This window comes from Tenrec ecaudatus, chromosome 13 (assembly GCF_050624435.1).
Source record: "Tenrec ecaudatus isolate mTenEca1 chromosome 13, mTenEca1.hap1, whole genome shotgun sequence".
Taxonomy (NCBI): Eukaryota; Metazoa; Chordata; class Mammalia; order Afrosoricida; family Tenrecidae; genus Tenrec; species Tenrec ecaudatus.
This window is the reverse complement of record NC_134542.1, coordinates 49,462,109-49,487,902: the sequence shown is the minus strand read 5'-3', so window position 1 is coordinate 49,487,902 and position 25,794 is coordinate 49,462,109. Positions and strand designations below refer to the sequence as shown.

Here is a 25,794-nt window from a genome sequence, read left to right as displayed (position 1 = left end):
GCTTGGGGGGGGGGGCGGGACACGCGCAGAACAGCCCATTTAAAACAAGCAGTCGACTAGAGGGCAGCGAACGAGGGCTTGCTCTGACGCCACATTGGCCAGTGGGTCAGGAAAAGGGTGCGACGAGGGTTCAGAGTCCGGGTTTCCAAAGGTCAAAGCCAGTACCTCGGCGCGGCAGCTCCGCTGGGAACGTTTTGGTACTCGGAGCACGAAACGCGAGTGACAGCTGGTGAGCGTCGCCGGTAGGAACTAGAACGCGTGGCGCGGGGTGATGGCGTCATCTCCACAGCCTGATGGCGTCATCTCCGCGCGACCGAAGCACCAGCGTACCTGGTGTGAACAGAAAAGCTCTAGAATCGGATTAACCAGGCCGGGGAGAAATGTGTTTACGTCACATAAGACTGTAGAAAGCTCTACTATAAACGGGGTATTTCCCGGTGATTTGCCTTTGTGGTCTAGTTTAACGTTGCCCAAATGAAAAATGGCCGCCCAGGAGCTCGGCGCCACCATAGAGGTGGAAGCCTAGAGAGGCCCCATGGGCGCTGCGGCCCCGGGTGGGAAGTTTGGAGCCGAACGCGGCGGGGCGGGGCTGGCTGCAGTGAGAAAGTGCGTCTGCGCCAAGATGGTGGAGCAGGGAGGTCTCCGCGTGGTTCGCTGCGGCGGCAGCGAGCTGAACTTTCGGAGAGCGCTGTTCTCTGTGGACTCCAAGTAAGGGGCTCCGTGGGCCGGGCTGAGGGGCGCCGGGCCCGCCAGAGCGGGGGGAGGGGCGCCTGCGCGGGAGACGCCCGCCGCGGCCGGGGCGCGCCTCCCGCCCCCGGCAGGTTGCGGGCGCGAGCTGCGGTGCCCGGGCGGCGGGCGCACGTGTTCCCAGGCCCCGCTCCCGGGACGGCTAGGGTGCATGCCGATGCATTTGCAACACCGCGACTCGTGTCCTGGGATGACTGAATTTAAGATGCGGCTTTTCCCCTGGGGGGAAAAAATAAGGCACGTGGCCAACCCTTTTGGAGCTTTCTGTGGAAACTGGTGATCGATTCTGCGTGGGATAGAGTTAAGTTACACGCATCTGTTCGTTGAGTTTGAAACGCAGTTCTTCCATTGGATGTACATGCTAAATTCCTTCCTCTCTGCTTCAGTTCCATCTCACACTTAGTAACCATCTCCTAGGGCTGTGGGAGCATTAGATGCCTTTGGTATATGTAATGATGTAACAGTGTTTGGAACTTAAGTCAGTTACCATCTTCATGTGTGTTATATTGTCATCATCTAGAAGTAACACATTGTAATAAAAGCTTGCCACATAATGGAAGTGTCAATTAACATTGACACTGTTGATTCCTGTCATTAAAGAATAGGAATAGTAACAGGAAAGTTGTGTCCCCCTCGTTATCTTGCACGTGGGAATATGGCAGATAACTGTTAAATACTCAAATGACTGGAGGAGCTTGCAAAAATTCCCTTCAAAAAATTTCTTTTCTTTTTTAATTGAGTCCTTGATTTTCACAATTAAAAGTGATTTTGATGATCCTTGAGAAGCAATGAAAGATACTGAGGCTTTAAGAATTTTGGCAGTGGTTTCCACTTTGGACTGATCTTAATCCAGAAGTCTCCCCTCTAGTGCACTCTTTCCACAGTTCTGTTGGTGGATTTCATTTAGCTGCTCTGTGGGTTAAAGACAGGGCTTTCTACCCCCACAAACACTTTCACAGCCTTGAAAATGCCCAGGGCAGTTCTGCCTGTCCTACAGGATCACTATGAGTCCGATAACTAGATGGCAGGGACACAGGCAGTGATATATATCTTAAAAGTGACAAAAGCCGTGAAGAGCTGAAATAGGCCCTTAAGTATTACTATCATTAATCAGTCCTCAGCCAGTCTTGCTCAGAAATCTGGAAACATTTTCTACTCCCCTCTGTAAATGTAGGTCTTTCCTGATTTAGTTCAACTTTGTCCAAATGTGTTTTCTGCTATTACCCATCATGCACTGTGAACTAAGGTACTTATGGGAATAAGAGGAAGATCCAGCCAAATAAATAAGGAATCATATATTTCAGATGCTTTGTTGCTAATGGTTTTGTTTTTTTATCTTAGTATGTGGTTTCCACACAACCTCACCATCACCAGCCAGGTATAAGAGTCCATTATATTATAACTGGCCATCCATAAGCAGCTGTCAGATCCCATTGATTGTAAGATGCATGCTAATGTCAGAGTTGTGGAAAGTCACTTATCATAGAATTGGTACAATAGGGTAGTAGCAACTCCAGGCAACATCACAAGATACGCTGTTTTTGCAGGATGGTCTGTGCAGCCTGTGTCCGTGGACCAGGTCAAACAGAGACTGACCTCAATGGTTGGCTCTTTTAGTTGACAGTGACCTTCACTTTCCTCGTAGCCTGAAATAGCACACAAGTATAAATGTAGCATGTAAACATCTATTTTGTTTTGGAAGAAGCTTCTGCATGGTGGGTTTGTTTGTTTGTTCTTTTGTCATAGACAGAAGGATTATAGTATCTATATAGTGTGTCTGAAACTTAATTTGCTCTCATCTCCAGGTATCTCTTCTGTGCCTCTGGGGACTTTGTTAAAATTTACAGCACAGTGACAGAAGAATGTGTGCACATACTGAATGGACACAGCAGGACAGTGACCGGAATCCAGCTCAACCCCAACAACCATCTACAGGTGGCAGGCTTTTGAGTTGAACCTGACAGGTCAACTTTTTAGGTTGTGAGAGGAAGAAAAATAGCCATGCTGATTCCAGATTCAGGACATTGCTCACGTATTTTTTAATAGTAAAATAAGACCACAGCCTACAATTACGTTGCCCATAGTGTATTCTGTGGACTATTTATTCCACAAGATGCTAATGGGTATTACTTGAAAGAGGATCCTTGCCTACATGAATTTCTGAAATTCAAGATTCTAACAGTTAAATGAATTTAATTGTCGGACTTCAACTGATTTGACCTCTGAAATCTTTGACTTCCTCAGAGTTATCTTAAGGGATTAATATTGGAACACATTTCAGGAAATATTAGTCTAGAGTTGTTAACATGATAAATCTATTCTCATAAAGATGAGGCTCTTTAGGATTAATGCAAATGTTACCTTATATTTAGGCTGGTATGTAAACAAGAAGGACTTTTTAGTTGGTGGCTCTTTAGTTAATGAAGCGGATTAGCACTAATTTGGGGTTTTAGTTTTGCCCTTATCTCCCCATGAAGCAACCTTTCCTTCTCAGAATTCAAGAATTAAAAGGAATTCTGTTCTTAAGTTTCAGCAAAGCCACAGAAAAATTACAACAGTTTTTGCTCTTGCTCTAGTTTTGGAAGTTTCACATTTCTGGATTATTTACAGCCCACCCATAAATTACTAGTTAAGAATGGATTTACATTTCTGTAGTCTTTATGAACCCCCTTTATCTTTGCTGCCCTGTAAGGATTTGATAAACCCCCTTAGTAAAAGTATCCTACTGTTAAAATTGAGAATTTTCAAGTCTTTGTTACCAAGATTTATAGCGAAACAGAAACTTCATACATGAATTGCGTAAAAAGATTTATGTGTCTGAAAGTTAAAGACCTCTTAGTGGTGAGTTTAATTCTGGTGTTGTGCTCAGGAAGTCTGGATTTCTGTCTTAATCAATTTGGTCTGTTTTTGCCCTCAGCTGTATTCTTGCTCATTGGATGGCACAGTTAAGCTGTGGGACTATCCAGATGGCATTTTGATAAAGGTACGTGAGTTGACCTTCCCTTTTCTTCATCTGGAAAGGAATGGCAGCATACTTCAGGCACAGGCACCTTGGTTCCCCCTCTGGGTAACCTCTCCTGGGCAAGATGTGAAAGTCAAACATCAAAATGAACACTGTTCAACTTCTGACCCTAAAAAAGGCAGTTTATTAAACTGGAAGAAAATATTTCCCAAGAGTATTATACATAAAATAAAACTTCCCCCAAATCTAATAATCTAGTGGGGAAATTAGCATAAGACTTAATTATATAATTCAAAAATAATAATACAAATAGCCAGTACACATGAAAAAGTCAGAACCTAAGCCTATTGCCACTGCATGGACTCTGATTCCTAGTGGCCCTACATAGGGCTTTCCGGGCGATGACTCTACCAGAACAGGCAGCGCCATCTTTTTCCCTAGTAAACATGAAGAGATGATTAATTATTAAAGAAATGTAAATTAAAACAAATTGCAGTGCTTCTAATCTTAAAAAAATGTAGCATTTGCATAAGCCACTGAAAATTTCCCCTTTCTACCTTTTCAACGAGGTGAAACTGAAAGTGATCAAGTACCCATTCTTTGCTCTACCAAGTTCACTGATAAGATTCTCAATAAAATAATGGTGTGTATATATATATATATATATATATATATATGTAGTTCCTGCAATATTACTTATGATATGGGGGAAATATTGAACATGTCAATTGGTAGAGGGCCAGTTAAGATTAATACAAACACATTCATTCATTCAACAAAACACTATAAAATTATTTATGAGAATCAGGTCTATACATGTTAACTTTGAAAACTTATTCAGTAAGTATGTATTATGCTTTGCGTGGCCAAGGGGTGTAGACAGACAGTAATCAAGGTGATTGTTATCTTTCAGACTTTCGTAGTTGGACATCAACTCCATGGCCTTTTCACTGTTGCCCGCACTGAGGATTCTGTCTTTGTTATAGTAAATAAAGATAAACCAGGTAGAGTACAAGATACTTCTTCTTCCCATGTGTCACTGAATAGATGTGTTTTGAAGGTACAACCAACCAAATTTACCAGTAATTTTATGTGAGGTGTGAGAAGAGTCAAAGGTGACTCAAGAATTGGGTCCAAACATCTAGAGGTCTACACACCTACTTGATGTCATTGACTACATTAGACAGTGTTGGTGAAAGGCTACATTTAGGAAGGGCTATCAGGAATTCACTCATGGTGACATGAGTGAGAACACCAGGCAAATCAGTAGTTCAGAGAACAAAATGGATTTGTGAAACTGGAAAAAATAGATCGGTATGTTGCAGAGTTTTATAGTCACTGTAAAATCTAGGGAGGCACAGGAGGGAAGAAATCATTGCTTCTCCACTTTTTGGCTAAGATCGAGTATAAAATAGGGGAGAAATCTTATTAAGAGCTGTAAAGAGAAGAACATATTTGTCATAGAAAAAGAAATTTATTTGTGAAATACTGAGGGAATCCATAATGTGTTTCAAAGTTTTATCAGATGGCTTATTGTTTCTGGCTGCTCAGTTGACCAATATTCATTTCCATCTTCATTTTAATACACAGTTTAGTACCTTGTGCCAAGAAGACGCACACTGCCATCTATTCACATAGAATGGGTATAGATGTAACTATATGTGAGTTGTAGAAATAAACTCCCGTTTAAAACTAGTATGTTCCAGTAGAATCCAGCTTTGAGGCTGTTTTAAGACTGGCGAAATTATCTTGGTATTAAAAGAATTCTAGACAACAGTTGTATATAAAATGTATAAGAATCATACATTTTCGCCTTCTCTAAAGCAGCTTTATATTAATATAGCTTCCTTTGGCTAGATATATTTCAGCTGGTTTCAGTGAAGCTGCCGAAATCATCGAGTCAAGAAGTGGATGCGAAGGAGATCTCCATTGTTTTGGATTTTATAAACCAGTCGCCCAAGTGCATTGCCTTTGGAAATGAGGTAAAATTTTGTTTTCTTTTGTGTATGTAAAACCTCTTTTTGCAGCCTATCCTCTGGGTGTTTCCCTTCTATTGTGTTGATACTGTCTTCATCTGTTTAGTTGTTTTAGCATGATTTATCTTACAGATTTTCTTGAACAATCCTAATTTTGTGGATTTCATCATATAACAGTGATAAGCCTTCTAATTTCCCCCTTCAAAAATCAATACCATGGCATTTCTGCTACATTTTTCAACTCTTCCACACAAAAGCTACACCTCTGATTTTAGATTATACATCTTTAGAACATGTAACTACTTTGTCCATAGTTAAGATACCCATTACAGAAAAATTGGAGATTAAAAATAAAATCTATAATATGACCAGCGATAATAATATTTGAGGGCACTTCTAATCTTTTTCTTACAACTCCTTGACATCAGGTGAATTTTAGAGCAGTGACCTTGTAAGTAGAGCTGTCTCAGCCTTCACGTCTGCCATCGCTGCGAGCAGACTGGCGAGCCTGCCATGAGTAAGCCAGCAGCACTGTGCCACCAGGGCTCCTTAGTCTTTTCCTTATAAATGCACAAAATCAATTTCCCAAGATACAGTAAGATCCTTGGGGGTTTTTATCCTGATTTGTTTAGGAGGTGGTGGTTTTGTTTGTTTTTCATTAAAAATGAAATGAAGCATATGAGTAAGTATTCTTCAAAGATAGTAACTATGTAATAGTCCATGAATGTGTTGTTGTGAGGTGCCATCAGTGGTTCCAATTCATAGAGTCCTGTGTGCAGCAGAAGGAAACACTGGGCAGTCCTGCACCATCCTCACAGTTGTTGTGCTTGAGCCTGTTGTTGCAGCCTGTGTCAGTCCCTCTCAAGGGTCTTCCTCGTTTTCACTGCCCTTCGACTTGATCAAGCATGGAGTCCTTTTCCAGGAACTGATCTCTCTTGATACGATGTCTAAAGATGTGAAGCAAATTCTCACCATCCTCACTTCTAAGGAAGAAACATTCTGCCTCTGTTTCCTGTAACACTGATCAGAGGCAAACTCGCTGCCGTGGGGTTGATGCCGCGCGAATGGCCCTCTAGGACAGGGTAGAACTGCCCCTGAGACTGCAGCTCGTCACTGGGTAGAAAGCCCCGTCTCTCCCTCCGAGTGGCTGGCGGGGTCCAACGGTCAGCCTTGCGGTTAGCAGCCCAAAGCATAGCCACTGTGGCACCAGGCTCCTCGAGCACCTCTCGAGACCTTTCACTTACTGGTTCTCAATCAGTGGTGATTTAACAGTGTCGTCTTGTCGGACCTTATTTGTCATTGTTTTGAAAAGGATTAATTTCTCAGAGTAGAGAAAACTCTTTCAACATTTCAACATTATTCTTCTTTGGGATACTAGTCATTTGGTCAATACAAATTAAAATCACATTGAGATAGTTCTTCACATCCACCAGAAGAGCTAAAACTAAAGAGCTTGACAATACCAAATATTGCGAAGAATGAAGAAAAAAATCAAACATACACCAGCAATATCACTCCTGCTTGTAGAAAGACATGTCCACACAATAGCTCACATGAAAAAGATGACTTCCTGAACTCTCTGCCCTTAAGTCTGTCCTGACTCATAATGATCCAGCAGGACAGACCTACTCCTTAGGGTTTCCAAGATGATAAGTCTTTCCAGTGTAAACTGACGCATCTGTCTCCCTTGGCGCAGCTGCTGGGTGGACGTAAGCCGCTTAGCGCACTTCCACTGTGCTGCCTACCAGCCTCAAAAAATATAAGAATCGCTCATGTTGACCCAGGGAACAGACACGTTGCGGTTGTACGTGGTTCAGTGGAACTCTGCAACAATAAAATGGAACTGCCAACACGGTCAGCAGCATGACTAAAATCGGGTAGATTGGGCCATTCTGTTCATGGGAAGTTCTAGAATAGATAGGAAATACGGTGGTTGGAAACAGTTGTTGCAGGAGAAGGGCCATTGGGACCGGGGACCGGGGAGCTTCCTGTGGTGAAACAAAGGATCTAAATCCTCAATGATGTCTGAATTGCATTTCTTTGGACGTAAATTGTGCCGTGATGTGAAAAAATTAGGTAGGGCCAAAGTTTTGGTTTTCTGTCACTTCAAAAGCACATGATCCTCTTCGTAGTCACAATGTAATATGTAGACTCTTAGTACTAACCCAGGTTATTTGTGCTGTGGTCATTTTTATGGTGAGAATTTTGACTCGCGTTTTGGAGGCTACAGTGTCTTCTCTTGAAATACCAGGGAGAATATGTTGCAGCAGTTCGGGACTTTTACTTGTCAGTTTATTTTTTCAAAAAGAAAACAACATCAAGGTAAGAATTCCTTTTAAATAACCTTTTTTCTTTTTTCAATCCAGAGGGTAATGTTTTTGTTTTATAGCTGTAGTCCAAAACTTTCTGAATCCTCCTCCAGGTAATTCTGATTTCCACTTTGTAGCTCTAGGAATTAATAAAAGCCTTTGGCTACCTGTTTAAGATGAGTGCTGTTTAGCTCATTTGTACCCCACTGTAACTCGTATTCAGTTATAAACGGGGGTAATATAAATTGTCTGTAGGATCAATAAGAGAGCGTAAAGAATCTAATGCTAAACCCAGTAATGATGCCAAATACATACGTCCCTTTGGATTTGTCCCTCTAGCTCAGTGGTTCTCAACCTTCCTCAGGCCGTGACCCTTTCATACAGTTCCTCATGTGGTGGGGACCCCCAACCATAACATTATTTTCATTGCTACTTCCTCACTGTCATTTTGCTACTGTGATGAATCGGGCGACCCCTGAGAAAGGGTCGATCGACACCATAGGTTGAGAACCACTGCTTTAAATGTCATAGCCAGATGTCTTGGGTGTAATTTCTTAGTCCTGTCCCCACATGATAGTAATGTGAGAAATCAACTGTTGCCTTGCAGAAAACCGTGGGAAGTACTTTTTATTGTTTAACTTAAAAGTCAGTGGGCTTCATGGGCCAGTCTCTGGTAAAATGTTAGCCATGTAATGTTTATATTTGTATGTTATTAGGAGGAAACTTCAAAACGTTGATGGAAGAATCCTGTTACCTTTGAATACACTTCTCCATGAACTCTTTGAAGCCCCCAGTTGATAATTGTAAAACAAAATGCCTGGTTTTTAATCAGAATTTTCTTTTTTAAAAGTCTTGCATTTTCATTCACTGATTTCTGAGAATTCCCCAACTTGAGTTGAAAGAGGGAGAGGTACTGGATATGCTCAACTATAAGCCAACCTGATTATCAGCTGAGGCACCTAATTTTACCACCAAAACTACATTAAAAATGTGCTGGAAAACTTGGCAAGTGTCTATGGTATATCACTTCTTAAAAGAGACTTTGCTAATTAAGGGATTTTCCCCCATCCTAGGTTTACTTTGTCATCAACAAAGAATAAGAAACACTCCAGGAACGAATTTACCTGTGTTGCATGCCACCCAAAAGAAGACTGCATAGCCTCTGGTCACAAGGATGGCAAGATCCGCCTCTGGTCAGTTCATTCCCGGTGTCCGGGGGCTCCTGGTGTGCTGTTTCCTGTTTGTCCTGCACAGCAGGGCTGTCTCTGAATCCAGGGAAGGGGAGAATGCTGAAAGCCCACTTTGCTCCTTGTTTTTATTATGTCCTTCATTTCACGGAGCTGTGGCTTACACCTTTCTGCCTTTGGGCACATAGGTGGTCTCCTGTAACAGAACTACCATAAATGGATGTCTCTAACAGACAGATTTCTTTTCTCAAAATTTAAAAAGCTCAAAGTCCAAATTCCGGGTTCTGGCTGGAGGGGAAAGCTTTGTTGCCCTGCTTGCTCTGCGAGAACGTCTTTCTCATGTCACGTGGGTGGGCTGCGCTCTCCCCCAGCTGTTTGCTGCTCACCATATTAGTTTCGGGTAAACGTGCACATGGAGCGTAGGAAACTGATGCACAAGCAAGGCATGTGGTTTCCAAACCATGCATGTTCTATTCTGTGTTAAAATACAGCAGTCTCTTTATATCTCAAGAGAGACCATTGTTATCACCAAGATAGCCCCGCCCCAAATAGACCATCACCACACGCATGATAGTTGGAGTTGGAATTTGCAACATATTTGGGGGAACATGATTCAGTCTGGAACATGGGAAATCCCCATCTGACATTAAACCATTTTAATGAGGAATTCCTACAAGCCCTTCCTAAAAATTAGCAAAGTGGGACTACAGTGACTATCTGGCTAGAAATATACCATGGATGGTTTCTTTGTAGAAATGACTCAGGTTAGAAGGATAGACTTGTAAGTAACCTTGATATTGTAGTTTATCCCAGTATTTGGTTTGACATTTTCCTTAAGGTGTACTTTCAGTCTAACAAATTTTGCTTTTGATTTCCTAGGAGAAATTTTGATGATGATAAGAAATACACATACACATGTTTACATTGGCACCATGATAGGGTTATGGACTTGGCTTTTTCGGTGACGGGTAAGTGCGGGTTTAAGTATGTGAAGTACCTTCATTCACCATGTTGACAGTCCGAATGGACCGCAGGACTTGTCAGCTTGCGGCACCTGGTGTCCCGCGCTCTGCTGTGCAGTCCGTGTGCTTGAGCTCCCGAGGAGCCCAGGTTCAAGATGCACTTCCCCCCGACAGTCTGCTTTTAGCATTCGAGACCCAAGCCACTGCCCTGGAGTTGATTCCGATGCATGGCAACCCTGTGTAGGCTTTCCAAGACTGAAAATCTTTATGGGAACCGAAATCCTCATTTTTCTCCCACAGTGTAGCTGGTGGGTTCGAACTACTCATCCTGAAGCTACAAGATATTACCCAGTGTGTAACCTATTATACTGCAAGGGCTCCTGTTTAACTATATAGCTATAACTTGTATGCATTTAATGTAAAGAGCCTAATCACATGAATGTGTCTTTACAACTAAATACTACTTAATAACTTTAGCTTAGCCTATCGGGTGACAAGGACCACATAAGTGCTTTTTATCCATCATCTCATTTAACCCTTGCCACATGATAGAGGAATCATTCTCATTTTCCAGAAGAATGCTGTGAGCCCTAGGCTTGGAGACTAACTTTCTTACATGGCTAGTGAGTGGGATTGGAATTGACATCTGGTTCCAGAGCTCATGTTCATGACTGCTAGATGGCCTCACCCAGCATTGACTAGCGGTGTTTTATTTTCCCCCAGTAGTTTTGTTGGCATGTAGTTCACGTATCATACAGTTCAGTAGTTACTCATCAGGAAGAGTTGTACACTCATCACCACAATCAGTTTTAGAACACTTTCTTCAGTCTTGTCCTCATCCTTTATTTAAATTCGTTCAGACTTGTTCCACTTGAGCTGATGGCACTGTGAGTTGGGCATTGGGCTTCTAACCCCAACCTTGGTGGTTCTAGCCTCCTGTCTTCTCCGAGGGAGAAAGCTGAGCCTTTCTCCTCCCGTAAAGGTTTATGGCTGTGGAAGCCCATCGTGGGCTCCCTTTGAGTTGGAGTCGGGTTGGAATAGATGAGTTCGGCAGCTCACTGCGAGGTCAGCATTTCAAAACCAGCAACCGTTCCAGCGCCCAAAGTTAGGTTCTACTCCAGGAAAGACTTCGTGTCAGAAACCCACAGGAGCAATTCTGCTCTGTCCTGTCGGGTCACTGGGTCACAGTTGACTCGATGACAGTGTGTGGTTCTTTATGATGAATAAAAATTGCACTCTCTAGAGCCGTGGTCTCAAAAATAAGTGCCGTTTTTCTTTGGTTACCTGCCCTTTTAGCACCCTCATTCCCAGCTGGTAAAAATTGGGTCAGTCTGTTGTAGCTGCTCCTGAAAAACGCAAACTAGAGACTAAAATTATTGGTAAAGTTGGTGTAAGTGAAAAGGTGCAGAAAAAGTGATTTTTCTTTCTGAGGAAACACCCAAAAATAATTGGTGAAGGTGTGAACATCTATATCTTTTTTGTAACTTCGAAGCGTGTATTTGGAAACATTTCCACAAGGTCAGTAGCCATCCTCTGGTGGCCTAGTGATTATGCTAGGGGCTGCTAAGGTCATGCGTGGGGCCTGAATTCAGAACCACCACCAGCTCTGTGCCAGGTAGAAGGGGCTTTCTACTCCCATAAAGAGTTAGTCTCGGAAACTCGAACGGGCAGATCTGCCCTGCCCCGTGGGGTCTGCCCAGACTTGACTGCACTGAGGCTGGTTTTGTTTAGGAGAGGGTTCACTGAGAATTTCTTCCTAACACTTAAGGAAAAAATAGCCAATCTACATGCTTCCTGATAACAAAACAAAGGGAAGGAGCATTCCCGGGCATCCTTATCCAGACTCCCACAGTCTGCCTCTTTCTCTTTTGTCCCCTTGCTGCTCCTGCTCTCCCTTTTCTTCTTCCCCTTCACCGCTTATCTCCGGTGGTGGACTGTTGGAGAGCTCTTGTAGGCAGGAAGACTACATAGGTAGATAAAGCCCTGGCTCTCTGTAGCCACACATTGTTTCAGTGCGTCCCATCATCGTGATGGAGAGGTGAAGTTGGCTTGAATTAACAGTAGTCTTACTTACTTGTTACTTGCCTTACCTATAATCTGGAGTGATGCCTTGAGATTGGCTTACTCTCCTGGCATGCAGCCATCTTTGACCCATTTATTTTACCATCTACCGGTGACTCTTAGCTGAATAAATTAAAACTTTGCTTTTCTGTTTCTGAAGTTCTTTCTACACCAGGGTCAGTCAGAAAATGTTGCTACTAAGGTTTCGATTCATGTGCACACAAGTCTAGACATGTTCAAATGCGCTTCTGATCGTGAATGTTTCTCAGGAAAGTGTTAGGGCGAGAAATAGTGCCTGCAGCGGCCTGTAGACCTCGATGGGTTTATGCTGAGAATGTTTCGCGCTTCCTGTTTACTGAAGGCTGGACTGATTTTGTGGAGGTGTATTTTCACTTAGCCCTTGTCTGTAAGCTCTCTCATGCGCAGTGTAAGTTGAGGCTTTGCTCTCTTCGCCAGCCTGACAACTTTTGTTTTCGAAATAACCCATTTACTTAAATTATTTATCTTGAATGTATTAAAAGATCTTAAGGCACTTATCTGTGTGTTGTTTTTAAAATAGTTTTAGCATGATAGGAAAAATTGAAATGTTGACTTTGGTTTTCTTTCTCTCTTTCCCCCAAACGCTGCCCTTGGTTCCCAGGCACCAGTCTGCTGAGCGGAGGCAGGGAGTCCGTGCTGGTAGAGTGGCGCGACACCTCGGAGAAGAACAAAGAGTTCCTCCCCCGCCTGGGAGCCACCATCGAGCATATCGCGGTCTCACCTGCGGGGGACTTGTTCTGCACATCTCACGCCGATAATAGTAGGTCTCCCTGTGGCTTGCTCCTGTGAGGGTGTAGTGATGTTTGTAAGCACCATTAGTCAGCATCTGTAGGGAATGACAGGTAAAACTACCTAAAGCTAATGAAGTATTGCAAAGATTTAGTGAAGTCGTTTTTTCTTTCCATTCCTTCTCCCCACATTTTCCGTCCCAAATGCCATCCGAACCCAGCATTTTCAAGATTGCTTTTATGAAAATTTAAAGTGCATCTAGTAATTAATTATTATGTCACCGACATATTTAATCTCCTGTGGGGTGAGCAGGGAAGTAAAGAGGTTTGGAAGTGGAGATCTGTAATATAATGACATTTCCAAAATAGAATCCAAGAATATTATTAGCTCAGTTGTCGGTGTGGGGTGCTGTGAATTCAGACAGAAGTGAAGCCCATCTTGTATTCCTCTGAAGATGTTTGCTCATCTTGTTACTACTCAGCCTGGACCCGGGCTCCTTTGTGGATCCCATGGGCCCATTGCCTCCTAAAACAGACAGGAGCAGAAGTATGCATCTGTCGAATGAATTGCCTCAAAGTAAAACACCTAACCCTCCATTTTGGAGTATATAGTTTCTGAATTAACTTTAAAATACATTCAGAGGCACAATTAACAAAGCAGAGAGGTACCACCACATCTACTGATGCGCAGAATTCCTGTTTTTCTAGGAATGGTCCTCGTTGATTGAACTTACTTGATGGAGTTGATGGGTCTGGGTTGGGTTTGGTGTTTTATTGTGGCACATTTTAGAATGATACAAATCCAAGTGTCACTTTCGACTGGCGATTCCGACCACTTTATGTTCATAACTGTGTATTTCTTTAACCCGCAGAGATAACAGTCATTCACCGAAACCTTGAGGCTTCTGCAGTAATTCAAGGCCTAGTGAAAGGTACCCGAGAACCCAGTGGATTTGGAACCAGATATGTGTTAGAAGTGTATCTTTGGATTTCAACTGTTGTTTGTCACTTCTTTTGCAGACAGGAGTATCTTTACTGGTTTGTTGATTGACCCAAGGACTAGAGCTTTGGTTTTGAATGGCAAGCCTGGCCACCTGCAGTTTTATTCCCTCCAAAATGACAAGCATTTATACAATGTAAGGCTTTTATCAATTAACTTGCCTTGAAACTGAGGGAGTGCTTTCCATACCTCTAGGATCGTGTAACTTACTTGGTGAATTCTGAAAGAAGATCCTCGGCCTGTTTTCATTTGAACATTGTCAGTGTTCTCCGTGTTTGCTCAGCTCACTTGTTTAGAGCCTAGCTCTTTGGGGCTAAGTTTGCTGAATAAGTCTGCACAGAGACCATTGTCTCTCACAAACTCGGCACTGCATTTCTGTTTTGTTTGAGATTACACCCAGGCGTTTAGTTACATAGATAAGGATATGAAGCTGAATGGGCTGACAACATAAATCTCTGCTTTCTGATTAAACAGTGTCAAAATCACATAATGAAAATATAATTTCAGTGTAAATTAAAAGAGAACACTTCTTACAGTCCTGAAAATATAGAATTCCCTTCTTTTTACCTGATTCCCCACAGTACCCTTTAGATTTCTAGCATAGTGACTGTAATACTTTGCCTCTTTTTCTACATTTTTAAACTCTAGAGCAAGAAACTTTTTGTTTTGGTCTTGGTTTATTCACATCGAGTACGTGCCAGGAAGTAATAGGCACTTAATACGTGGTTAGTAAGTAGTTGAGAAAATTCTTAAAAGAGACACAGATAAATGCTGAGCTACTTGCAGACTGTGTGCGTTTCGTTTTTCATTTATTAGAGCTGTGCGTTCACCTGTGCTCTCCAGGCTTCTAGTGGAAGCCAGCTTCGTGGAGCGCTGTGTTGTTCGGAGGGCGTGGCCATAAAGGAAAGGCTCTGTGCTGTCCTTGCACTTCGTGGTCATTGCTGATACGGAAAAGACTCATTCCCTAATTAGTCGTCTGTACTGTGCTCCCTTTCTCAATGGCAATTTTGAGGCCATAACCAATTGTTCATTTTTCCCCTATCTGGAAATACATTGTGATGGACTCTAGAAATCAGCTAGGGTGTGGTTTATTGTCACTTCATGAGTTTCCTATTTTTGCATTTACATTAATTAATAGCATGTTCTTAATTTGTTTTTTAACCATCAGTTGGATATCATACAGCAGGAATATATCAATGACTGTGGTCTGGTCCAGATAGAGCTAACAAAAGCGGCGTTTGGCTGCCAGGGCAGCTGGCTCGCCACGGTGGAACAGCGGCAGGAGAAGGAGACTGAACTGGAATTGCAAATGAAGCTGTGGGCCTATAATAAGAAAACACAAGGGTAAGGCTACTGCTGAGTACATTTGGCTTTCTGTTGTTTGCTTTGAATTGTCAGTTTTTAGAATGTTTTATTTTGCTTGATTTTTCTCAGATTTGGAAAAATAGAGATTAAAAGTAGAGCTAAAAATCCTCTCAGCTTTCTATTCTGAGTAGTCCCTGGTGCCCTTCTAGTCACCGTGTGTCGTTTCATTGACGTGGAGAAGTGCTTTCCTCGGGATCTAATAACAAATCACGGGCAAGCCCGGTTAGACCCAAAGGTCCGGATTTCTTCCTTGCTCTTCTTGCAGTGTGTTTTCTTCTCCAGAAGAGCAGGCAGGATGGGCAGAACTCGTGTGCATGTGTGCGTGCGTGTGCGTGCGTGTGTGTGCGGGCGTGTGTGTGTGCGTGCGTCCGTGTGTGCGGGCGTGTGTGTGTGCGCGCGTCTCCAGTAGACTACCATAGTCGTCGCCTATCACATCCTTGCAGTGTATCCACGAACTAGCTCAGTGCTTTCGTGCTCGTTGTCCCGTGTGATCTTCACAGGAACGTTGCAGAATAACCACCATTACCTACATTTTGCACATGAAAACACTGACCCAAAGAGTTACAGAGGGTTTCCAAGCTGTCCCTGTTTGAAGTGATAAAGGAGGAGTTTAGGAATTTGGACCCACGTCTGCCTTTTCTGAATCGGGCCACTATCCGATCCTGGTCTCCAGACTGGCTGCCATCGAGTCGGTACTGGCCCTGGAGCCGGAGAGCTGCCCTGTGGGTTTCCGAGACTTGACCGAGGCAGAAAGCAGCATTCCCTCCCATCTAGCAACTGACGGCTTTGAACTACTCACCGTGTGTAATAGCCGCCCAACAAGTAACTACTACACCACAGATCGTTTTTTTATCACAAGCTTGAAAAAAAGCTTTGAGAGCTGGTGAAGGCCCCAAAGAGACAAATTATGCGTCAGAACTCTGTGTTCGATGACCGTTACATAAGTACAGCTCTCAGTCTGTCGTTCTGGGTGACAATACTAAATCTTGTGATGACGTAGACTGCCCGAGGGTAAGAATCGGTTTCTGTTTTCTAACAGGTTTGTTCTTAACACAAAGATTGGAATGCCCCATGAGGATCACATCACAGCACTGTGTTTCTGCAACGCAGACAAAGCTGAAGCCCCCACCTTGGTTACAGCTAGCAAAGACGGTCACTTCAAAGTGTGGATATTAACAGATGACTCTGATATCTACAGTAAGTGACTTACATACGGGCTTAAATGATGGGCACCTTTAACAAATGACGTATTTCTCTCTTGCAAAAATAACGTCAATCCTGGGAGGGCACTCTCTACATTGCTTATTTCTGTAGGATACCGTCTCATTTTAATAGACCAGAGATGTTACATTTTTACATGCCTCCCCACCCCGTCCCCACTGTATAATTCTAATAGTAATCGTGTTGATCATCTCCCAGTTTGAGGGGTGGGGATAAAGAGCCCTTTGACATTAGGCCTTTCTCTCGTCCACTAGGGGGAGACCAACGTCTCCAGAAAGGAGCATACAAATAAATGGGTCTGCTCTACTTTCTAGACTGACTCAGAGAGTTTGGGGAAGCTGGTTTTGTGGTTTTGTCTCCATTGTTGCTTCATCTTACTGCTTCACTCTCCTATAGTTTACCTAGCTGTAGGCCATTTCTGAACTCTCTGGATTATATTTCCACAGAAAAGGCTTTTGGCTGGACCTGTGACTTTGTCGGCAGTTACCACAAGTACCAAGCAACTAACTGCTGTTTCTCTGAAGACGGCTCGTTACTTGCGGTTAGTTTTGAGGAGATTGTCACAATATGGGATTCAGAAACGTGGGAGCTGAAGTGTACATTCTGCCAGCGAGCTGGGAAAATAAGGTAGGTGAATCATTCGGGGACTCTTTAGTACTTCTTTTTGTTGTCTAAGCCAGTCTTTTTATAAATTTCAGTTATAATTTATTCAGTAGAGGTAGTTGAAGGTTAGTGAACGAAACAGCTAACCAAAATGCCGGCAAGCTACTAGTTTGGGGACTGAACCATTGTGCTATGATTACCCGTTTCTGAAATTGGAATTAAGGTTTGATTCTTGGCGTGTGGACTTTTTTCTTGCTAGTAAATAATCTTTGTATTTTGCACTACATGCTATATGATAATAGAAGTTAAATACAAATTTTAGTTGCTCCCAAATCTTTACATATCTTCCCTTCAAAAGCTATGTTATGCTCTGAAGGGCTAAGGAAGATACCAAGGCAAAAAGCTATTGAAATTACTTCCAATTCCCAAATGACTGATTATGAATTTACTTCTTAATGTCGTCTTCAGCGTCCAAGTTGCAGATCGTCCAGGCTTTTGTCAGGTTCCCGCCATTTCATGTACATTTTCTCTAGGTGATAATTAGTATAGTCTCTAGCGTATTACAAATAAGAATTCGTCTTCAGCCTTGTTTTCCTAAATTTCAATTCTTTTTTTTCTAGCCCCTTTTTTTCTTCAGGATAATTATGAACAATAGTGTGTGTCTATTTAAAACTCTGCTTTGCGTGGTGCTCTGTGATGCTCTGTGGCTAAATGTGCTAGAGCTGACTGTTGGCTTGTTTGTGGCCCTCATCTAGGCACCTTTGCTTTGGGCGACTGACGTGCTCTAAGTATCTTCTTGCCACCACGGAAAATGACATCCTTTGCTGTTGGAATCTGCTCAGCTGCACACGTAAGATATTTTACTGCAAAGTGATTCGACAAAGCACATGAGGGAAAGAACCCACTGCCACTGAGTCGATTCTGACCCATCTCAACCCTCCAGTGGGCGATGGCAGTTTGGGGAATACGGCTGCTAGTTTGTTACGTGCAGTAATCGACGATGTCTGGGGAGCTAAGGTTTTAACTTTACCCTGCGAGTATCTTCCTCAGAAAGGTCAATGTACTGCATTTTACTCAGTTCAGATCTCTTTGGAAAGCGTAGTGGTTTCATGATGGTGGGTGTTCATGAAGAGGTTTTTCTAATGTTCTGTACAGCAACTCAAAGCAGCTCTGGGGTTGTAGGGTCTAAGGTTTGGGCTGCTGAGTGTGAGATCTGCAGTTCAGGCAAAAGATGAGGCTGTCTGCCTCTGGAAACATTTATAGCCCTGTGTCCTGCAGCGACTCCCGCTCTGTCCTGTAGGGTCACCGTCAGAATCAACTTGGCGGCAGTGCGCTACAGTGCCCAGTTAAGCTTTCCCCACTTCCCACTGACGTGTGTAGAAGCACGACTTCCATTGTATTTTTACTTTGCCTGCTATTGTGGCATGGCCTTCACTCTCATTAAATGTGTCCTTGTGTTGCTTAGGAGAGTAAAGCTGCTTTTCCTGGAATGATAGATATGATTGATTGTCCCAATAAAAATTTTACAGTACAAAAAACCCTTATCAGATGGAGTAGAACTGCCCCATAGGATCTCCCGCTGGAGCCGTAAGTGTGTCTGGGAGCAGGCCGCTGCATCTTCCTCCCCTGAATCAATGATTGGGTGTGAACCACTAACTTCTGGGTCAGAACTCCAGCACTTGTCACTGCACATTTAGAACAGACGTTCCAAGTTTAAAGTGAAGTGTGAAAGTTACGTGGCATCAGGAATAGTGTAGTGAAAAATGAGTAAGGAAGTTTAGAACTTTGGGTAGGTCTTTACTTAAAAATGTGTCGTGTTGTTTTTGTTTTTTTTTACCCCCAGTTGAATGGAGTACAAAATTGAGTGTCCGCGTTATAGAACCTGACCCGAATTCAGAGAATATTGCTGCAGTCTCTCAGTCCCCTGTGGGTTCAGATTGTAAGTACAAAGCAGGAGTGAGCCGTTACGTGAATGTTCTCTTTAACATCTTTTATGTAATTAAAGTGAAACTTATCTTTAAATCAAATGTTCTTTTGAAGCCATTTTGCCTGGGACACACTACGTTCCTTTTCCTGACACCTTACTCCTCACCTCCTTATGTGTGTATTCATACCTGGTGTTAGACATTCCTCATTTTTTCACAGGTGAATTCCACATTACCCATCAACAGCTAAGAGAGATTTTTTTCCTTTTTCAAACACTCCCAACTCCCCGAAGCATTAGGAATGCCTCCTCTCTGTGTTTAGAAGGCCTGGTGGCGTACAGGTTGCATGTTGGCCTGGGAGCCCCATGGTTGGCAGTTTGAAAGCACTCAAAATTCTCTACGGGAGGAAGACCGGCCCTTCTGCTTCCCTAAACAGTTAGGGTCTCTGAAACCCACAGGGGACTCTAGGAGTCAGCATTGGCTGATAGCAGTAAGTTTTTTCTGTGTTTAAGGCACTTTTTGCATATTCCCTATTCTAATCTTTACCACAAAATGCAGTACTACTATTTTAGTGTCTGCTGCCACGGGCCCAGACCTCTGAGCAGGATTATCCATCCTCTTCTCCTCGGTGGCCCTCAGCCCTCACCTTGCACGGAGGAGGCATGCAGTGAGTCACTTGTATCGGAGCCTGAAATGACTGGCATCGTGCAATCCGTCCCAGGATTCATGGAGTTTGCCAATCTGAGACGGACTAACCTTTGCAGGAAAAATGTTGATTTCTGTTTGTTTTTCCCTCTAGTGTTTGTATTTAAACCTAGTGAGCCAAGGCCATTGTATGTTCAAAAGAATATCTGCCGAGAGGAAGTGCACTGGGGCGTGTTTGTCCCACGAGATGCCCCAGAGGCATTCACCTCAGAAGCTCTCCAGTGGCTGAACAGATCCCAGTTTTACTTCCTGACAAAATCACAGGTAGCCCGGCCTTCTTTTGGCATTCATTTCGTATGTATAATTTCTGGTGGCTTTAATAATATTCCCATGCCAGGTAGAATAATTTCATTAAAGAATTGGTGCTCAAAAGAAATAATTGGGCTCTGCAGCAATAAGGACACAGGCCTTTCCTCAGAGGCACACCTGGCTGAACCTGAGCCACAAACCTCTGATTCAAGACCAAGCGGTTCGCCGTTTTTACTGCACAGGAACTCTGCTGCCACAGCTGTGAGACCCTGACATATCACATCATTAGCTTAGGGGCAGCAAAACAAAAGCAGTGGATTACTGAAAATACCTTTCATCGGTTCATTACCTTTAAGTATTGAATTCGGTGGGAATTGGTGGTTTAAGTTGGATCTAACAATTGAATTTCATGTCACTACCCACTTCTGACAAGGACCTCTCAGAACAGCTCTCTGGCTTTCACAACAGTTGCAAGATGCTGGTCACTTTTGGTCATTGTCAGTGGCCAGGTAGGAGTACATGTGAGGCCTTTAGAGAGTCCGTGGGAAGGTTCTATTTTACAATTATTTTAATTCCATTTTAAAATGCTTTTAATACCATTTCTTTGTAAACTTTTTGAAGCCCCGTTGTTTATATAAACTCAAATATATGTCTGTATCTATCTCAAAAAGAAAAATGAACCGCCTTACCTAACTTGAGAACACTAAACTTGTGCTCTAACTATGTCTTTCGAATCATCGTTCGCTCTCTCCTTTCAGAGTTTGTTGACATTCAGTGCAAAGTCTCCAGAAGAGAAACTCACCCCAACAAGCAAGCAGGTATGTTGGGTTTTCGCCACTCCTGGTACAGGCTGCACTGCTTCCCCACAGAGATAAGATCATCTCTCAGAGGTTGGTTATGTGCAAAGCGTGTCACCTCGCCCTAAAGTAGAATTGACATCCTTGTACTCACACCAGCTGGCTTTGCCTCTTTGGATCATTGAGCAGATGTGCTCGTGATTTGAAGAGGCAGATAGGCTGCAGGGTTTGTTTTGGGGGTGTGGGAGGGGGCTTGCTTTGTTTAAAGAAAAACTGTTCTCCCAGCTCCAACGCCTCACCAGTACCATAAAAGTGAGCACTCGCTTAGCCGGAGTCGTTACTAGCCTGCATGTCACTGAGAACATGCTTTTGGTGCTGATTCTGGATTTCTCACGCTTGGGTAGTAGCTCCTATCTACTGAAGGTGGAGGTTCAGCTTGTTTGCTCTCATCACCGTCCCTGACACTTCCCAACATGCTCCGCCACCACCCTCCACCACCACCCCCACCCCCCCACCCCACACACACACACACACTCCCTAATAGAAATGTCTCTCAAATTAGGTCAGGACTGTTTTTAATCATGTCAATTCTGTGATCGCAGAGCATGGAGTAATACACAGATTGGTTTTCCCTCTGTAACCAACATTGTGCTTGCTCAAGTTAATGATTGTCTTGTTTTTCATTTACTTAGTTTTCTGTGTGCTTCTCACGTAATTCAACCTCAAATACTACCCGAGTTGAGTCAATCTCCTCTCAGTGTTTTTAGATACATTTGATACTTAAACCTACGTACCGAGGCCTTTGAGCTGCTGTGGCCTAACCTGGTTGTACGGTGGGCACTGGGTGCCCGCTGCTCCATCAGTCACCTGAAGGTTTAGCCTTGATTGCGTCCGGGCAGCTGCAAGGGCGGGGGGTGGGGGGGTGGGGAGGGCTCTTTATTCAGGCACTCCTGGCTCTAGGAAGCACATGCGTTCAGTACCCAGGCGGTCCATTTAAGACCTGGCGTTTTAAGTACTTCCCATTCTTTCATAGTTTCTGGTGTTGCTGGAAGTCCAGTGCCATACTTACTCGTCGTCCTTTATGACCTAGCTTGTGTTTTTCTCTGGAAATTCAGTGGATTCATTCACCAGTCTGTTAACCATCTTCTCCCTCCCAGGGACTATTCTAGATAAAGAAGAAATATATCACTAACCATAATAACCAAACCTTTACAGTTCTGCTTGCAATCTAGCCAAAAGATATAGACAGTACGCACTGGGCATGAAATAAGTAAAATCCTTCATGTTTTAGAAGGTGGAAAAGAATTATGGGGAGGTGGCAAAGGAAAGAAATGGGGAACAGTTTAAGTACGGTAGTGAAGATCACACACTGACTCACAGAGACCCTGTGCGGCCAGGGAGGAACTCCACTCCGGTGGTTCTGAGGCTGGAAGTTCCCCAGGGCAGAAAGCCGGAGCTCCCTACTCACAGTAAGTAGAAGTGCTCAGCTTACTTCCTGTGTCCATACCCTGAGAATCATACTGGGTAGTTTCTAAAGTTCTCCATTCCTCACATTTTCTGATGCTCTAGTACAGATTGTTGGTTTTTAAACAGGCCCACCTTTGTATTGAAATGTTTTCCCTTTTAAATTCCAATAGCTCCTAGCAGAAGAAAGTCTTCCGACAACTCCGTTCTATTTTATATTGGGGAAACACAGGCAGCAGCAAGATGGGAAATTAAATGACGCTTTAGGGAATGAGCTGGTGCAACTACCTTTGACAGAAAACGTCCCGGCAATCAATGAAGTAAGTAACTAATAAGGCAAGCAACATAAAACAGTCAATATCTCAAAACACCTGGACGTTGTTTCATACAGGCTAAATACTCATCAGTATACTCTGCATTGCTAATGCCCACAGCAAACAGATTGGGGGTTGTTTAGTCTCTACCTGTGATGAGATGAGGGCTTGCATGTTTTCTTAAATTTCGGGAGGAAGATTACATCGTCGTCTTTCCGTGGGGAAAGCCTGGTGTGCGTGGCTCCTGGTATCATAGTGATAGCTACTTAGCAAGGACATCTGGAGGGTGTTAAGCCAAGAGATAGCACCTTTAAGTAAAACCCTGCTTTTTCTTGTTTTGTTCCAGCTTCTACATACCCCAGCTCACGTGCTGCCATCTGCCACTTTTTTGTGCTCCATGTTTATAAACTCTCTGCTGCTGTCGAAGGAGACAAAGAGGTAAAACAGCTTAAGATGTGCTCCGATGTTCTACACAGGATGATTTGTGAGCGTCATAATAAAATGTTTTTCCAGTGCATTTCCTTTTTATCCAGTTTTTCAATAGAGATTAAAAATAGGACAGAAAAGTATTAAATCCAGTAAAATGCATTGAAAATAAGTGCCAGATCATTTGTATGTGTGTATTTTAGAAATTCACTATGTGATTCAAACTCTATAAATTCATCCGCCCTTTTGATACTTTATAACCTGTACATAACAAGATGCTTTATGTACTCTTTCCAGATGGTTCTATTTTCCAATCAGTGTCCGAAGTCTGAAAGCTACTGCTTAGAAATAGTTTCAAGTAGTAACTACTAATATTTTATTCTGTTATTGTTAAAGTGCTGAAGACATTCCTGACGATGTAGATATGGAAGAACAAAAAGAAAATGATGATTCAGATGAAGAAAATAATTTTACTGAAACCGTCCAGGACACAGATAGTGTAGACTTGGAAGAAGACATTCTACACCAGTTGTCAAAATCTGAGGAAAAAGAACTGAGGAAATTAAGGAAAGTTGACTACAGCTGGCTAACAAATCTTTAGGTGTCCTTGATGGTCGGAGGGGGGCGGGGGTCTGTAATTGTATGTTGGTACCCTCAAAACATCTATTTTAATATATTTGTTTTTAAAATAAAATATGAATAGGCTCACTTTTTAAGTGAATAACTCATCCTTTGAAACTACATTTGATTTGTATCATACTTTATGTTCTGTTGACACATACGTCACTTCATTTTTATTTTGAAACACTCATCAGCCTGTTTTGAATCAAAGGTTTTGTTGATATTATTAAGTTTGACACCAACACTTGGGAGACTTGAACTGATTAAGGTTGTTGATAGACCTGTATAGGTGACTGTACTTGTAAATATAATGTTCATAGCTGCCTTTCCAAAACTAAGGTCACTGCCATTGAGTTGATTCCAACTCAGAACGACACTATGGGGTAAAGTACAAGTGCCATGTGGGTTTCCAAGTCTGAATCTACAGAACAGAAAGCCTCCTTTATCGCCTGCCGGGGTCTGGTGTGTTTGAACTGCCGACCTTGCTGTTAGCAGTCCAACAGGTAGGCTCCTTCACAGTAGCCTGAGGAAGTAGAAATGGTCCTACTTTCTCCATTTTATAGCTATGAATACCTCTTCAAAGTCCTATTGCTACTAGTAAATAATCCAAAATCCCTCCATTTTGTTAAAATAGTAAAGTTTCTACAGCTTAACGATTTAATACTTTGTGTTTTTTAGTTATTTGGCACACTGCTAGAAAATTTATATTGAAAAGCTACCACCGAAAGTGAAATGTACAAATGATAAGAACACAGATCAATCAATGCTCACCCAGCCTGTGTGATCACGAGGTGTCGATGGGATTAGATATCAGGCATCAAAGAACAAAAAATCATATCATTGTGAATGAGGGGGAAAGCAGAGTTGGGAACCAAAACCCATCTGTAGGCAACTGGACATCCCCTTACAGAAGGGTCGCAGGGAAATGAGCCAGTCAGAGTGCAGTGTAGCAACAATGAAATATACAGCTTCCCTGTAATTCTTTAATGCTTTCTTCCCTCCCCGCCCCCACTATCATGACCCCAATTCTACCTTACAAATTCGTCTAGACCAGAGTATGTACACTGGTACAGATAGAAACTGGAAACACGAATCCAGGATAACTGAACCCCTCCAGAAAAGTGAGTGAAGGGAGACATAGGACAGTGTAAGACATGATAAAATAATAATTCTAAATTATCAAGGGCTCATGAGGGAGGGGGAGTGGAGAGGGAGGGGGAAAATGAGCTGATACCAAGGGCTGAAGTAGAAAGCAAATGTTTTGAGAATGATGATGGCAACAAATGTACAAATGTGCTTGACACAATGAATGTATGTATGGATTGTGATAAGAGTTGTACAAGCCCCCAATAAAATGATTTTTTTAAATGCTCACAAAATTGCTGCAAATGTCTTGAACTGAGCCAAGTAAGGTATATATATTGGAATTACTTGATTTATCAGATGAGTCCCCCCTTCTGCATCGAAGAAGCACACCAGGCTGTGGGATCCAATGGTAACAGTAACAAATTCCAAGTATGTCAAGGGAAAAGTATCAGCTTATATTGTGAACACCTAATTTATGGAAGGCTATGAAGGCCAGTGAGAGCCCCAAAGCCATCTGCACAGTACCTAGACAGATTACATCTCTGGCAAACCCCGTCTAGCCATAGTCAAGGGATTAGAACAGTTTTGCCATTAGAGACTATTGTAAACTTGATTATGGGGGATGGACTATGGTATATGATACATGTTCAGTTGACCTCCCTCGATCTAACCTGAATTTGCACTTGGTTTCAATATTTCTCAAGTTGTTCCGTGACTTAAATTTTCTCTCTAGCTTATTTTAATTTTTGCTGATGGTCTTTTCTTTCTGTTTATTTTTATTTACCTTTACTATTAGTTTCTTGATGCTTCATTTTGTCTTGTGTTTTTTCAGTTAGGTTTCCTCACTTATGAAACACAGAAGGGGTGGATCCTTAGAGACGATAAATAACTCGGTGGTTTATTGGGATGTGGGGAGAATGAGGGGACTGGGGAAGCAGATAATGTTCAGTACACTAAAACAGGTTGTGATTTTGTGCGATGGTGTACTCTTAAGAAAAGCGACTGAATTATGGAAGTGTATGATGTGAATTTTATATCAAAGTTATA

At 42.7% G+C, this 25,794-nt stretch overlaps 1 protein-coding gene across 1 annotated transcript; it reads left to right on the top strand.

The window, feature by feature from the left end:
* The first annotated feature begins 515 nt into the window (after nucleotides 1–515).
* Nucleotides 516–25,628, top strand: WDR75 (WD repeat domain 75). The gene is made up of 21 exons (XM_075529007.1): nucleotides 516–708; nucleotides 2,553–2,682; nucleotides 3,665–3,730; nucleotides 4,623–4,713; nucleotides 5,567–5,691; nucleotides 7,937–8,007; nucleotides 9,068–9,187; nucleotides 10,061–10,149; nucleotides 12,845–13,003; nucleotides 13,844–13,903; nucleotides 13,992–14,107; nucleotides 15,140–15,315; nucleotides 16,376–16,533; nucleotides 17,004–17,184; nucleotides 17,916–18,010; nucleotides 19,004–19,099; nucleotides 19,885–20,054; nucleotides 20,798–20,857; nucleotides 22,474–22,620; nucleotides 22,961–23,052; nucleotides 23,437–25,628. Exons 1-21 carry the CDS (start codon nucleotides 536–538, stop codon nucleotides 23,639–23,641), a joined length of 2,580 nt encoding a protein of 859 aa, XP_075385122.1. The 5' UTR covers nucleotides 516–535; the 3' UTR covers nucleotides 23,642–25,628.
* The last annotated feature ends 166 nt before the right edge of the window (nucleotides 25,629–25,794 follow it).